Source organism: Amyelois transitella, chromosome 7 (genome assembly GCF_032362555.1).
Source record: "Amyelois transitella isolate CPQ chromosome 7, ilAmyTran1.1, whole genome shotgun sequence".
NCBI classification, from domain to species: domain Eukaryota; kingdom Metazoa; phylum Arthropoda; class Insecta; order Lepidoptera; family Pyralidae; genus Amyelois; species Amyelois transitella.
Genome location: NC_083510.1, coordinates 10,831,435 through 10,844,802, shown reverse-complemented (window position 1 = coordinate 10,844,802; position 13,368 = coordinate 10,831,435). Strand labels below are relative to the sequence as shown.

Here is a 13,368-nt window from a genome sequence, read left to right as displayed (position 1 = left end):
AAATAGAATCACGCGACGCTATCAGACATAAACAGCGAATAACCTAAATCGCGCAAGCAAAGATTTCACGGATTGGAGCCGCGGTTCCCCAGGCATGACACCTAGCCTGGCGGAAGATCTTCCCTTTGGTGCGGTCGAGCCAAATCGTCGCTCCCGCTACAAGACTAAGTGCATCAATGGGTATTGTTTTATTTTTATTGATTGATTTATACTGAAGAAAATGCTAAATATAGTAATCTAACATGTCAAATCACATTATCCGTACGATTTTTTTTAATATTCAGAAATGTTATCATACTTAATAGGTATAAAGAAACAAAATACAGCTGAACGTGGCCTTTCTTTGTCTAGCCTGCAAGGTATATTGACGTTAATCTATAAGTAGTGATACTGAAGTAGATTTATAAGTAGTTTTTTTTTAATTCTCAAGGGAGCGTAGCTCTGCGAAAAAGCTAGTGTAGTTTGCGAGAAAAATAATCATCAAAATCCGTTCATTTTATTAAAGTAAGTTACAGACCTTAGTCGAAAAACTTGTTTTGTGGGAAAACGCAAATTTTGGGATATTTTCTATGAAATAGTACCAAATTTTTTCTGAATTATTTTAACTAATTACAGCGTGTAAATCAGCACCTAATCATACCTCGATGCGTTGAAGATGTTTTGTTAAACACGCAGTCCTCTCTATTAAGAATGAAAATGGAACTATGTACTTTCTATGTAATGCTATGAACGCTCTTACTACGAGTATAAGGGAAAACATCGAGAGGAGACCCACACATTCAGGCAACTGGATGAATCAATAAATGGACGATTCTTAACAAACAATGAAAAGGTTAAAACTCAGTGTGTACGAACCTTTATAACCCATATTTTCCTCTACGAGTTTCAATCCTTTTAATAACATTTTAATTTTATCTCGGCCAAGAATAGATTCTAGTTTTATAACAACACGCAACGCTTCTCATACTTTATTTATAGTGAAACTAGCTGTTACCCTCAGCTTCGCTTAACATGACGTCTGTTGGTGATTTTTAACATAAACTTTTTTTTTTTGTTGCAGATCTTGTTTCTCATGACATATGGAGCGATAAAATTAACGTGAGTAACATTGTTTATTGAAAAATACTGACAGGTTCGTCTTCACATAATTTACAACCTAAAAGTGTCATTATTTACATTTGGAGCTATATACAAAGCCTTACTTAAGACAGCTGTAATTCGCTCAAGTTTAAAAAAAAGAACAGTTATAAAATTTCTTGATAAGGCTTTTCTGAAAAAAAAAAAAAATTAAAACATTATTAAAAAAAAAATCGAAATAGGAACATACTTTGAAGATATTATTTGGAAAAGAAAAAAAGGTAAAAGTATATTTTACTCCTTTCACTTTAAGACATGACATGGCACATATTATAGCACATAAAGTTACATTTGTATGCATGTAGGTAGTACAAAAATTAAATTTATCAAGAAAAAAAAATATAAAATCCAAAAATATCTTGACAGCTAATAAATAACGACGTTACAGAAATAGATGCGCTACTCGTTTTTAATGTGCACCCGTCGATAGCACGCCTACAAGTTTAGATTGTTATCAATCAAGTTTAGATTGTTATCAATCAATCTAATATTGTACCGTGATTTCGGAAAATTTATACTTTGCTGATGCGTATCTATAAATAAAACGGATTCCGCAAATGACAGACTACGCCCGGGAGGAGGAACTTTATACACAAAGTTTCTTAATTTATGGTTTACTGTTATACGGATTCAGAATAGGGTTATCAGGAATCTGATACTTTATATAAGATCCTTTTTAACATACATACATTCAGTCTTTATGTACATTAGTCATGAGCCAACAGTCCCGAAAAGAATTAGGCCTCGGCTTAGTGGAATTGAGATTCTAATAGTGACACATTGTTGGTCCAGCGCCTAAAAATAGAAATCGAAGTTTATGAGACTTTCCCTTGATAAGCGTTTACTATCAGTACAGGGAAGAGAAGCAGCTGGTGCACAATATGTTTTGTTTCCGCAAACAGACCAGCATAGACACATAGTCTTTTTCCTCCTTATGGTGATGAGTTAAGGCTGCATCCTCTGGGCAGGAGCCCGGAGTATGCATTTGACCATGGAACAACTCCCGTCTGACCTCCTAAATCTTTGGAAGGTAAGGGAAAAGGGGAGCCTTACCCATATTGAATAGCTGCACCAAATGACTGTGGTTGTGATCACTACAACTGACAGACAAATTGACTGTAGCAAGTATTTAACATACATACATACATACATATGATCACGTCTATATCCCTTGCGGGGTAGACAGAGCCAAAAGTCTTAAAAAGGCTGAATGGCCACGTTCAGCTATTTGGCTTAATGATAGAATTGAGATTCAAATAGTGACAGGTTGCTAACCTAACGCCTAAAAAAGAATCCCAAGTTTGTAAGCCTATCCCTTAGTCGCCTTTTACGACATCCATGGGAAAGAGATGGAGTGGTCCTATTCTTTTTGTGTTGGTGCCGGGAACCACACGGCACTTTATTAAACATAATCTTCATTATTTATTTATAATTTTATTGAACCGTAAAGGCACAATAGGTTAATATAATGCAAATCATCTTACATTTGTAGACTAAATCTCTCAGTGAATGCTAGAACTGATACACTTATTATATAGACTTGTTACACAAAAAAATATTAGTTAATTAATCCCTACAGCTGAACATGGCTTTTCACTCCTTCCAAGACTGTTGGCTCTGTCTACCCCGCGAGGGATATAGACGTGATTATATACATATTTGTAAAGATATAAATCTCTTCATTTTCTTTCTTTCGTAGAGTTAGTCTTTCAGTGAAAGCTATCACGCACCCAGTGACAGAATAAAAACATGTCTACTGAGTTAATGACTGCTATAACTGATAGACTTGTAGCCGGAGCGATATTTCGGGCTCGACCGCCACAAAGGGAAGATCTTCCGCCAGGCTAGAAGTTATGCTTGGGGAGCCGCGGCTTCAACGATGTTGTGTCGAATGTTGTATATTTGCTCCAATCCGTGAAATCTTTGCTTGCGCGATTTAGACTTCGCTGTTTTTGACTGATAGCGACGAAGCGTGATTTTGTTTTTGTGACTTGTGACGCATAGATGTCGCTACTGTTGGCTTTGTCTACCCCACAAGGGATATAGACATGATTATATGTATGTTAAGCTATAAATGTCTTCATTTTCTTTCTTTCTTAGACTTAATCTTTCAGTGAAAGCTATCACATACCCAGTGACAGAATAAAAACATGTCTACTGAGTTAATGACTGCTATAACTGATAGACTTATTTTATAGACTTATTACACAATTTTTTTTTAAATAAATCTATGTATACATCTGAACGTGGCCTTTCACCCTTTTAAAAGTAACTCTTAAAAGTGGCTCTGTCTACCCTACAGGAGATATAGATGTGATTATATGTATGTTAAGATATAAATGTCTTCATTTTCTTTCTTTCATAGACTTAGTCTCTCAGTAAAAGCTATCACGTACCCAGTGACAGAATATAAACATGTCAGCTGAGTTCATGAATGCTACAACTGACGGACTTTACAACTATTATCACTAAATAATGAATATTGCCGTGAGGTTCCCGGCACCAATACAAAAAAGAATAGGACCACTCCATCTCTTTCCCATGGATGTCGTAAAAGGCGACTAAGGGATAGGCTTACAAACTTGGGATTCTTTTTTTTAGGCGATGAGCTAGCAACCTGTCACTGTTTGAATCTCAATTCTATCATTAAGCCAAATAGCTGAATGTGGCCTCCTAAATCTTTGGAAGGGAAGGGAAAAGGGGAGCCTTACCCATATTGAATAGCTGCACCAAATGACTGTGCCTAATTCCCCAGACGCCTTTTACGACATCCAAAGAGATGGAGTGGCCTGCATAAACAATGCCTATTTTCGCATTGATGTTCTTCTTTTTGTGGCATTGCAGGAAGAAAAAATAATATACTCTTATGAATATAACTCTTCCGTTACTGATTAACTGATTAACAAGGCCTAAAGCTCAAACCGCTGGGTCTAGGAACTTGAGATGTAACATGTAAGTTCCTTAAATGGTTAAAGGGTGTCTGACGGCCAACACCTCAAAAAAACAATTCTTAAAGGGCTGAAAGGCCGTTCACCTGCAGGGCTTAAAGATGGAATTGAGATTCAAATAGTGACAGGTGGCTTTCCCTTAGTCGCGTTTTACGACATTCATGAAAAAAGAAACGAAAACAGAGGTTGAAGGGATCTTTCCACGCCACGGGCGCTCTATAGTTTATTATATACCGGTTCCTAGGAATGGCGACAATACTCGTGTACCAAATCAAAAAAAATAATATTGTATTATTCTTTCTAGGTCTTCTCTCTGATTGAACAGCGATAAATTCCCTTTGTCTTGTATTCGTCAGAAATTGGCAATCACATTCTGAGCCTACTGCTTACTTATTTATCAACAATTTCTTTTGTGCAAAGATCTCTAAATAAATTTCCTAGAATAGTATATCACTCTTTAATGAATTTGGCACCAGATGAAAATGTTAATAAAATTTTAACTGTCTATTAAATTTGAACAGTTTCCTCGATTTCTATCAAATTCATCTTCTTCATCTGGTGTTAGTCCCGGTCACACCCTCACCTATCTTGTGAGGAGCCCGGGGTACGCTTTGTTGACTATGTTCCTAAATTGGGTGAGTCAGGACTTTACACGAAGCGATTCCAATCTGATCTCCGCAATCTTTTCCTCAGGGACACCTAGTCCTTTACTGAATCCTAGTTACACATACAGTTTCCTAAATGTACAGGTTCTAGCATCGGTTAGCACTCAAACTAATGTACGGTCGCGTTCATAATTGCAGTCATAGTTCGCAAAACTTTATAGCTTGCACCGCTGCTATCACTCACACATTCACACAAATAACACAATAAACAACAAGTTGGGTAACCCGCCATCAAGAAGAGGGTAGTGAAAAAAAAAAGTCGTCCGCTAATCAACACAGCGACACGCCACACAGCGGAGATCCATGGTGGAACAGTACGAAAATAATGGCTTCATATCGACCAGAATATTAGCGGAACAGTTCGACACATCAGTTTACTGTTTTATGTTTGCATCGTGAGGGACTACACCACAGACAGCCAGCAAGAAAGCCGTATTTATCAGAAATAAATAAGCAAAAACGTTTAGAATTTGCTCGGCAGTATTTGGATTTTGACTGGAAAAAAGCGATATTTACGGACGAAAAGTTCGTTTATTTTCTGTCATCACAACACGGTAGACTTCATTTATTTATGGCGAAGAAATGCAACTCGGTATGAAGAAAAAAATATTGTGCCGAATATGGAGTCTGGACACATCTCTGTAAATATGTGGGGCTGGATGAGTGCTGCTGGACCTGGGGAACAGGTGTGGATAGCAGGACGCGCTACAGCTGCTCATTATGTGCAAGTGCTGGAAGAAACCATGTTACCAACTGTGCGGTGTATTTATCCGATTGATGATATGCCAACAATATCATTTGTGCAAGACAACTGCCCTGTGCATCGAGTCCATATAGTGCGTGAAAGGTTCTGCCAATTTATATTAAAAGTACTAATTACTTAGATAGTATTTTAAGGACAGCTTCAATATCTTTTCTTTATGAAAACGAATAATTAAGCTGTAACCTTAATAACAGGAGATAAGTGGATGATACAATTAGTGTAATAAACTATATATGTATAGCTTTATATAATCATCAATATGTAAATAAAACTATAGGTAAACTGTTTCAATAAAATTTACTAATTTTAATTATTGAATGTTTTATTTTGCTCCCTCTTGATGAATATATCTTGCTGATTTCCGTGTTTGAAAACACGGGTATTGTAATTCTTAGATATCAGTTAGTTGGTTAGTCAGTCAGTTACTTAGTTCAAATGGCACCTTGAAACATTAAAAATTGTCAATAACACTAAAATAGACAAAAAAATCCTTGAATAACTTCGGAATCCAAGTAACGCTAGTAACTAGAACAAGCGAGTGTGAGCAAGCGAGATTATCTAATATATCTTAGATCTCACTTGCTCACACGAAGTAATAAAATTGGTACCCAATAACTTTCAAAGGAACCACTACCTATGTTAGGGTCGAGTGCAGACAAACTTTCAACCTTATTAAAATGACATAAGTCTGGCAGGCTTCCCTCTATAGGCAAATCTTATGCAAATAATGAGAGACGACGATATTTCGATCGACAATTATCGGGCCCAGTTCGGCCATCGTTGATTACCGTCTCTTTCTGTTTTGTTATGTTATATGTCATAGAATAATAAACTCTTTTACTTAGTAATCATTGGTATTAAAGACCGTATTCATTTGAAGGAATATTTATTCTTTTAAATATGCATGTGTGTGTGTATCTAGTGGAACCACAGTGCACGCTATTTTAACCCGTAAGAATTTTAAAACTATGACTGCAGATATGAACGCGATCGTACATAACTCAAACAAAAGAAAAATTATTTTTACATGGCCCATGTAGGATTTGAACCTGTGTTACCACGCGTATTACTTACGTGAATATTAGGCGAGAACCAACCGTGTGGCTAGAGACGCTCGTCTCCCAGGTCCAAAATCAGATCTCAACGTGACAACAACATGACACCGCCTCGAGATTATAACATTTTAAAACAGAAAGAAAAAGTAATCTCATAAAAACATAATTTTAATAAAGTTTACAACCTTCACTTTAAAAAAAATATACGGTCGAATTGAGAAACCTCCTTCATTTTTTTAAGTCGGTTATTTAAAAATAAAATTCATTTATTTCAGACAACAAAAATCCATAAACAATTTTCAATAAAATCAAATAGATAAAATTAAATCAATATAAAATTAAAATTCAAAACGCAATCAAAATTTAAAAATTAAAATCAATCTGTACTTCAATGAATTAATACGACTACAAAAAAAAGTACCAATTTTTTATTTATTAATATATTTATGTACATTAAGGAAGAAATACAACTAGAACTTAGACTGACGAGGAACTTTGTACAAGGGCACTTTTTATTTCTAAAGAAATTTTTACCCGTAGACCCACAATACGACACGACTTTCAGTATGCAACATACGCCATATTGCAGGCACGTCGCACCGCTAAGAACCGAGCTCACTTCGCAGCTAGAAATATTTGAAGAACGCAGCCTTTCTTGTACGATGAATGCTGGAGAATGCCCTGAATAACCCAGCAACTGAGCACTAAGCTCTTTGACTAAACAATTTCTAGGCTAGAATTATTAAAACATTATTTTCAAAAAGTCTTAAGGCCTGAGGTAATATGTCGTGATATTTTTCATACTAATAACAGCATACAAACTTGTTTGTAGTATTAAAACGATACGTATCGGATAAAACACGTAACTATAATCATGGAACAAATTTTGCTACAATTGTCAAGTATATCGGTGTAAAGTATATTATCTAAAAGCATTCGGTATAGAAGGATTTAAAAAAAATTCAAGTCAAACCTCCAGTAATACATTTACTCTACAAAAGGTAATTAAAATCGATGGGTAATCTATGCTAGTATAAGTTTTTCTGCATGTTAAAGCCTGACGCCGGAGAATAAATTAATAAATAAGATAAAAAATATGCAGGTCAGACGAATCCCTTTGATTTACATACTCTGCTTTATTTGCCTTAACTAAAATCCAACTCAATCCAATCATCACGTCTCAAGCCTCGTCACTGGGCTGCAGAGAGCTGAGGACGCAATAAATACCCTAGGATTAAATTACAGAACAAATACATAGTATTCTATTTTCAATTTGACTGATATTTCAGTCCCCACATCCTCTGTAGCAAATAAAGATTTTCGAACATGTAATAAAATGTGCCATCTAATAATATAAACTGTTTTGATCTTAACGCGCTATAAAAGTTATAATAAAACTATTTCCGCCGCCATTTGTAACTTTTATGATTATGACGGACTACGTAAAGTAAATAAATATCAACAATTTCTATAAAATATGAGTTTGAAAGTGAAAAATAAACACAAATATTTTAAATTCAACCAATTTTTATAGACTCACAATTTGACATCTACAAATACATACATACATACATATGGTCACGTCTATATCCCTTGCGGGGTAGACAGAGCCAACAGTCTTGAAAAGACTGAATGGCCACGTTTAGCTATTTGGCTTAACGATAGAATTGAGATTCAACTAGTGACAGGTTGCTAGCCCATCGCCTAAAAAAGAATCCCAAGTTTCTAAGCCTATCCCTTGGTCACCTTTTACGACATCCATGGGAAAGAGATGGAGTGGTCCTATTCTTTTTTGTATTGGTACCGGGAACCACACGGCACATCTACAAATACGTTGGTTTTTTGCTGGTCGCCCTTACCGCCCAGGTCCTGAGGCCCTATTGAGGTAAGAGGAGGTCTTGGTAGCCTGCCCGCTTTCTATAGGATATTAAAAGGTGTAAGGTAAGACTGAAAGTCCTTGGTAAGCTGTATAACACAAAGATGACATGCTTATGTATTTGTTGTTATGTATACATATAATCACGTCTGTATCCCCCGCGGGGTAGACAGAAAGAAGAACGGTCTTGAAATAACTGATAGACCATGCTCAGCTATTTGGCTAAATGATAGTATTGAGATTAAAGTAGTGAGAGGTTGCTAGCCCATTGCTTAAAAGAAGCCTATCCCTTAGTCGCGTTTTACGACATCCATGGATTTTTTTATTGGTGACGGGAACCACACGGCATTTTGTCCAGTTTTTTTTATGACTTTATCTGATCTATCAAGTTATGGTTTTGAAACAACGTTAACCCCTCAAACGTCCATCTGAGTCCGTTGCAACGACAACGCGACGCATCGAAAAAGTTCAATTGAAGTGTCCGTTAGAACAGTCCTACTAATATTATAAATAAAAAGGTTTGTGGGTATGTCAGGGTGTCAATACGGATGTTTGTTACTCTTTCACGCAAAAACTACTGAACCGATTACGATGAAATTTGGTATGTAGGTAGCTGAAGACCCAGAATAACATATAGGCTACGTTTTATCCCGGAGTTCCCGCGGGATTGATAAGGATTCCATGCGGACGAAGTCGCGGGCGGCCTCTAGTTGTAAAGTAAAGGGTACATACATAACATACATACATATGGTCACGTCTATATCCCTTGCAGGGTAGACAGAGGCAACAGTCTTGAAAAGACTGAATGGCCACGTTCAGCTATTTGGCTTAATGATAGAATTGAGATTAAAATAGTGACAGGTTGCTAACACATTGCCTAAAAGAAGAATCCCAAGTTTATAAGCTTATCCCTTAGTCGCCTTTTACGACATCCATGGGAAAGAGATGGAGTGGTCCTATTCTTTTCTGTATTGGTGTCCGGAACCACACGTCCGTTAAAACAGTTGTAAATAAAGGGTCCTTTCCTCTATCCTCGTCAGAATAAGGAGGGTGCTACTGAAACCGCAATTTCTTTAAGGGTCCGTTTTATTGTCATTATCTGACCCTCATTAAAATACGGGTTTAATGGCACGTTGAATTCCATGTGGTCACGTCATAGCTATGTTAACTAGTCTAAGTATTGTGCAGAAAATTAAATTTATGAGCCCTTTTTATATTCTTATCCTATTATACTATATAAAACATATAATATGTGCCGTGTGGTTCCCGGCACCAATACAAAAAAGAATAGGACGACTCCATCTCTTTCCCATGGATTTCGTAAAAGGCGACTAAGGGATAGGCTTACAAATTTGGGTTTCTTTTTTAAGGCGATGGGCTAGCAACCTGTCACTATTTGAATCTCAATTCTATCACTAAGCCGAATAGCTGAACGTGGCCAATCAGTCTTTTCAAGACTGTTGGCTCTGTCAACCCCGCAATGGATATAGACGTGATCATATGTATGTATGTACGTAATCACGTCTATATCCCTTGCGGGGTAGACAGAGCCAACGGTCTTGAAAATACTGAAAGGCCACGTTCAGCTGTACGGCCTTAGATATGGAATTGAGATTCAAATGCCCCATAACCCTGAGTTAAATAAAGTGACACACTGTCACCTCTCCATTTGTGACGTAATAATGTACCCTGGAGTGCATTAAGCGGAGTGCACACACTATGATTATGGCCGTTCTCACACTGCTGTTATAGTCTACGTGACCCGAAGTATTATGGATACCTTTTAATATATTACATTATATATTTCTTCGTATGTTTAGGTAATGTTTGTGCCGTGTGGTTCTCGGCGCCATTGAAAAAAAAAGACAGACATGAAATTGAGATTCAAATGCCCCATAACCCTGAGCTAAATAAAGTGACACACTCTCACCTTTCCATATGTGACGTAATAGTGTACACTGGAGTGCATTAAGCGGAGTGCACGCACTATGATTATGGCCGTTCGCACACTGCTGTTATAGTCTACGTGACCCGAAGTCTTATGGATACCTTTTAATATATAACATTATATATTTCTTCGTATGTATAGGTACTGTTTGTGCCGTGTGGTTCTCGGCACCATTGAAAAAAGAATAGGACCACTCCATCTCGTTCCCATGGATGTCGTAAAAGGCGACTGAGGGATAGGATTACAGGCTTGGGATTCTTCTTTTCGGCGATGGGCTGGCAGCCTGTCACTATTTGAATCTCAATCTCAAAGCTGAACGGGGCCATTCTGTTTTTTCAAGACTGTTGGCTCTGTATACCCCGCAAGGGATATAGTCGTGACGATATGTATGTATATTTATAATTTAACGTCCGATGAAAATGCTACAGTGTTGTTTGTTCCGCCGCTTCTTCTACACCTGCGTTTTGAAAGCTGAAGTAAATATAATTAGTATTTTGAAAATAAATCTATTTCAATATGTTTACAGCGAATAGTATGAACCATTCGGACCACTAACTAAAGTAGCGAATTGATTCGGGACTCTGTCAAACGCACGTCCTTTGTTCCCGAATCACGGTCAATTACCCTTTTAGCTTGACGTTTACATGATGTGTTCAACATCGCTTACCCTCGATAGCCTACCCTACCCTAAATTAGTGTTGCCAAATGGTCGATAGTTTTACTATAGATATATTACATAGTTTATATCGAAACTCATCTATAATATCGATATGAAGGATAGTAATGCTCTGAAATTTTCATACAACATATTGTTGGCTGTGTCCATTACGGGGTAGACACAGCCAACAACCCTCCCGTTGCTATTTTGGTCTCATCGATAGTAACTAATAGTATCGTTATTATTGATTTTCTGAATTTATTAAGGCGGTAGTAAAGAGTAAAATAACTCGCTTTACTTTTGCGGATGATCCACGCAAGCTTCCATCAAGAAATGCTCTGGAAACATAAACAAGGCACCAATAGAAACAAGAGTAGGACCACTCCATCTCCTTCCCATGGATGTCGTAAAAGGTGACTAAGGTTTAGGCTTATAAACTTGGGCTTCTTCTCTTAGGCGATGGGCCAGCAACCTGCCACTATTTGAATCTCAATTCTATTATTAAGCCACACAGCTGAACGCGATCTATTAGTCTTTTTAAGACTTTTGGCTCTGTCTACATACACTGATATAAACGTGACTATATGTAGATATGTATGTAGAACGAGCGGGTATATGCGAAATTGCCCAGGACAAGTTAACATGTAGGTACTTATGCGTATTGATCTTTGTACGCCATCAAAGCGACCACGATTTCTCTGCAAAGTGTAGTTCCTGAGGCAATCTTACTCAGACATTATACTATCGATAGTAGACTATTGAGGGGCAACACTAATTAATAGTCAATTGGTTTTACAGTCAGTAACTTGGGTTGTTATTAATGATAGTACATATATTGATTGGATTCGAACTTTGAGGTTAGTAATTAATCTATTTATATGGTAAAGAACTCAAATGTTTTTTATAGATATTTTTGTACATATTATTGTTTCCTTTTTTCTCTTTTTGTCATTGTGTTTTGTGAATAAATTCTTTTTACTTTACTTTAAATTTATTCTGTAAAATCATTATTCTTTTGGTTTTCGATTGCGTTAATAAGAAAGAGTCTGAAGTCAGCTGATTCTTTATCGTCGATTCAAAAGCGGGAAAGAAGTGGAAAAAAAAGAATGATAAATGAACACTTAATTGCAACAAGAAAAATAAGAATACACACATAAATCACTCCTCTTTCCCGCAGGGGTAGACAGAAACCATATCAATCCATACACGGTCTCTGCAAAAAAAAAAACAGAACAACATAAGAAATATGTAAAAAAATTGTTAACCTTTATTTCATACATACATAAATGACGCCTCTTTCCCGGAGGGGTAGGCGGAGACCATATCTTTCCACTTGCCGCGATCCCTGCATACTTCTTTCGCTTCATCCACATTCATAACTCTCTTCAGGCAAGCTCGCCGGTTTCAGGTACTCTAACCTTTTTTTCAGTACATAAAAAATGAACTACAACTTAATTGTATTGTTACTTCAAAAAAGGCAAACTTTCTGGATTTTCAACTCGTGCGAAAAACTACCCACTTTTCGTTTAATCTGAATTTCCTCGTGCGTAAATAAACGCAATAACAAAAGCAGTACGTCTGATTGAAACTTTATTGTTTCTGAATTATTATCATTCTGATGTTATCTCGACTATATTTCACTATACCAATTTATAATTTCAAATATTTTTGTTGCCAAATCCGATTAAAAGAAGCCGATTCGATGATTTCTATCTACGACAAAGTTATAGGAAATAACATGTTATAGCAAAAATGTCATTTTTTATTAAATAACTTGTTCTTCCGACTTTCATTCATTCATTCATAGTGGGAAAATATATATAAAGCTGAAATTGGACATTTAAGATCTTTAAAAGCAATAAAATAACACTCAAAAACATTATATTCTGAAATTCTAAGAGAAACGTGAAATAAGCGAGTAATTTTACACGTACAAAGCTGCGGGCATTATCTACATGCGTACAGTATATAGTATATCTACACTGTATTGTATAGTCACATCTATATCTCTTGCGGGTTAGACAGAGCCAACAGTCCCGAAGAGACCGATAAGCCACATACAGCTATTTGGCTTGATGATAGAATTGAGATTCGAAATAGTGACAGGTTGCTAGTCCATCGCATAAATAAAAATCCAAAGTTTATAAGCCTTTCCCTTATTCGCGTTTTACGACATCCGTGGGAAAGAGATGAAGTGGTCCTATTATTTTTTGTATTGGTGCCGGGAACCACACGGTACGGCAGGGCATTATCTAGTGTTTAATATGTTCATTAATTTATCCCACATTTTGTATGCGATACTGCAAGAATATTATAAT

General features: G+C 36.6%; 1 protein-coding gene across 2 annotated transcripts in view; it reads left to right on the top strand.

The window, feature by feature from the left end:
- Positions 1-13,368, top strand: part of LOC106130232 (cardioacceleratory peptide receptor) — a 103,958-nt gene that overhangs the window by 37,609 nt on the left and 52,981 nt on the right. For both annotated transcript variants that reach the window (XM_013329029.2, XM_013329027.2), the window contains exon 2: positions 1,061-1,098. In XM_013329029.2, coding sequence (XP_013184483.1) covers positions 1,073-1,098 — 26 coding nt within the window. In that variant the 5' untranslated portion in view covers positions 1,061-1,072. The remainder of the gene's footprint in view (positions 1-1,060; positions 1,099-13,368) is intronic.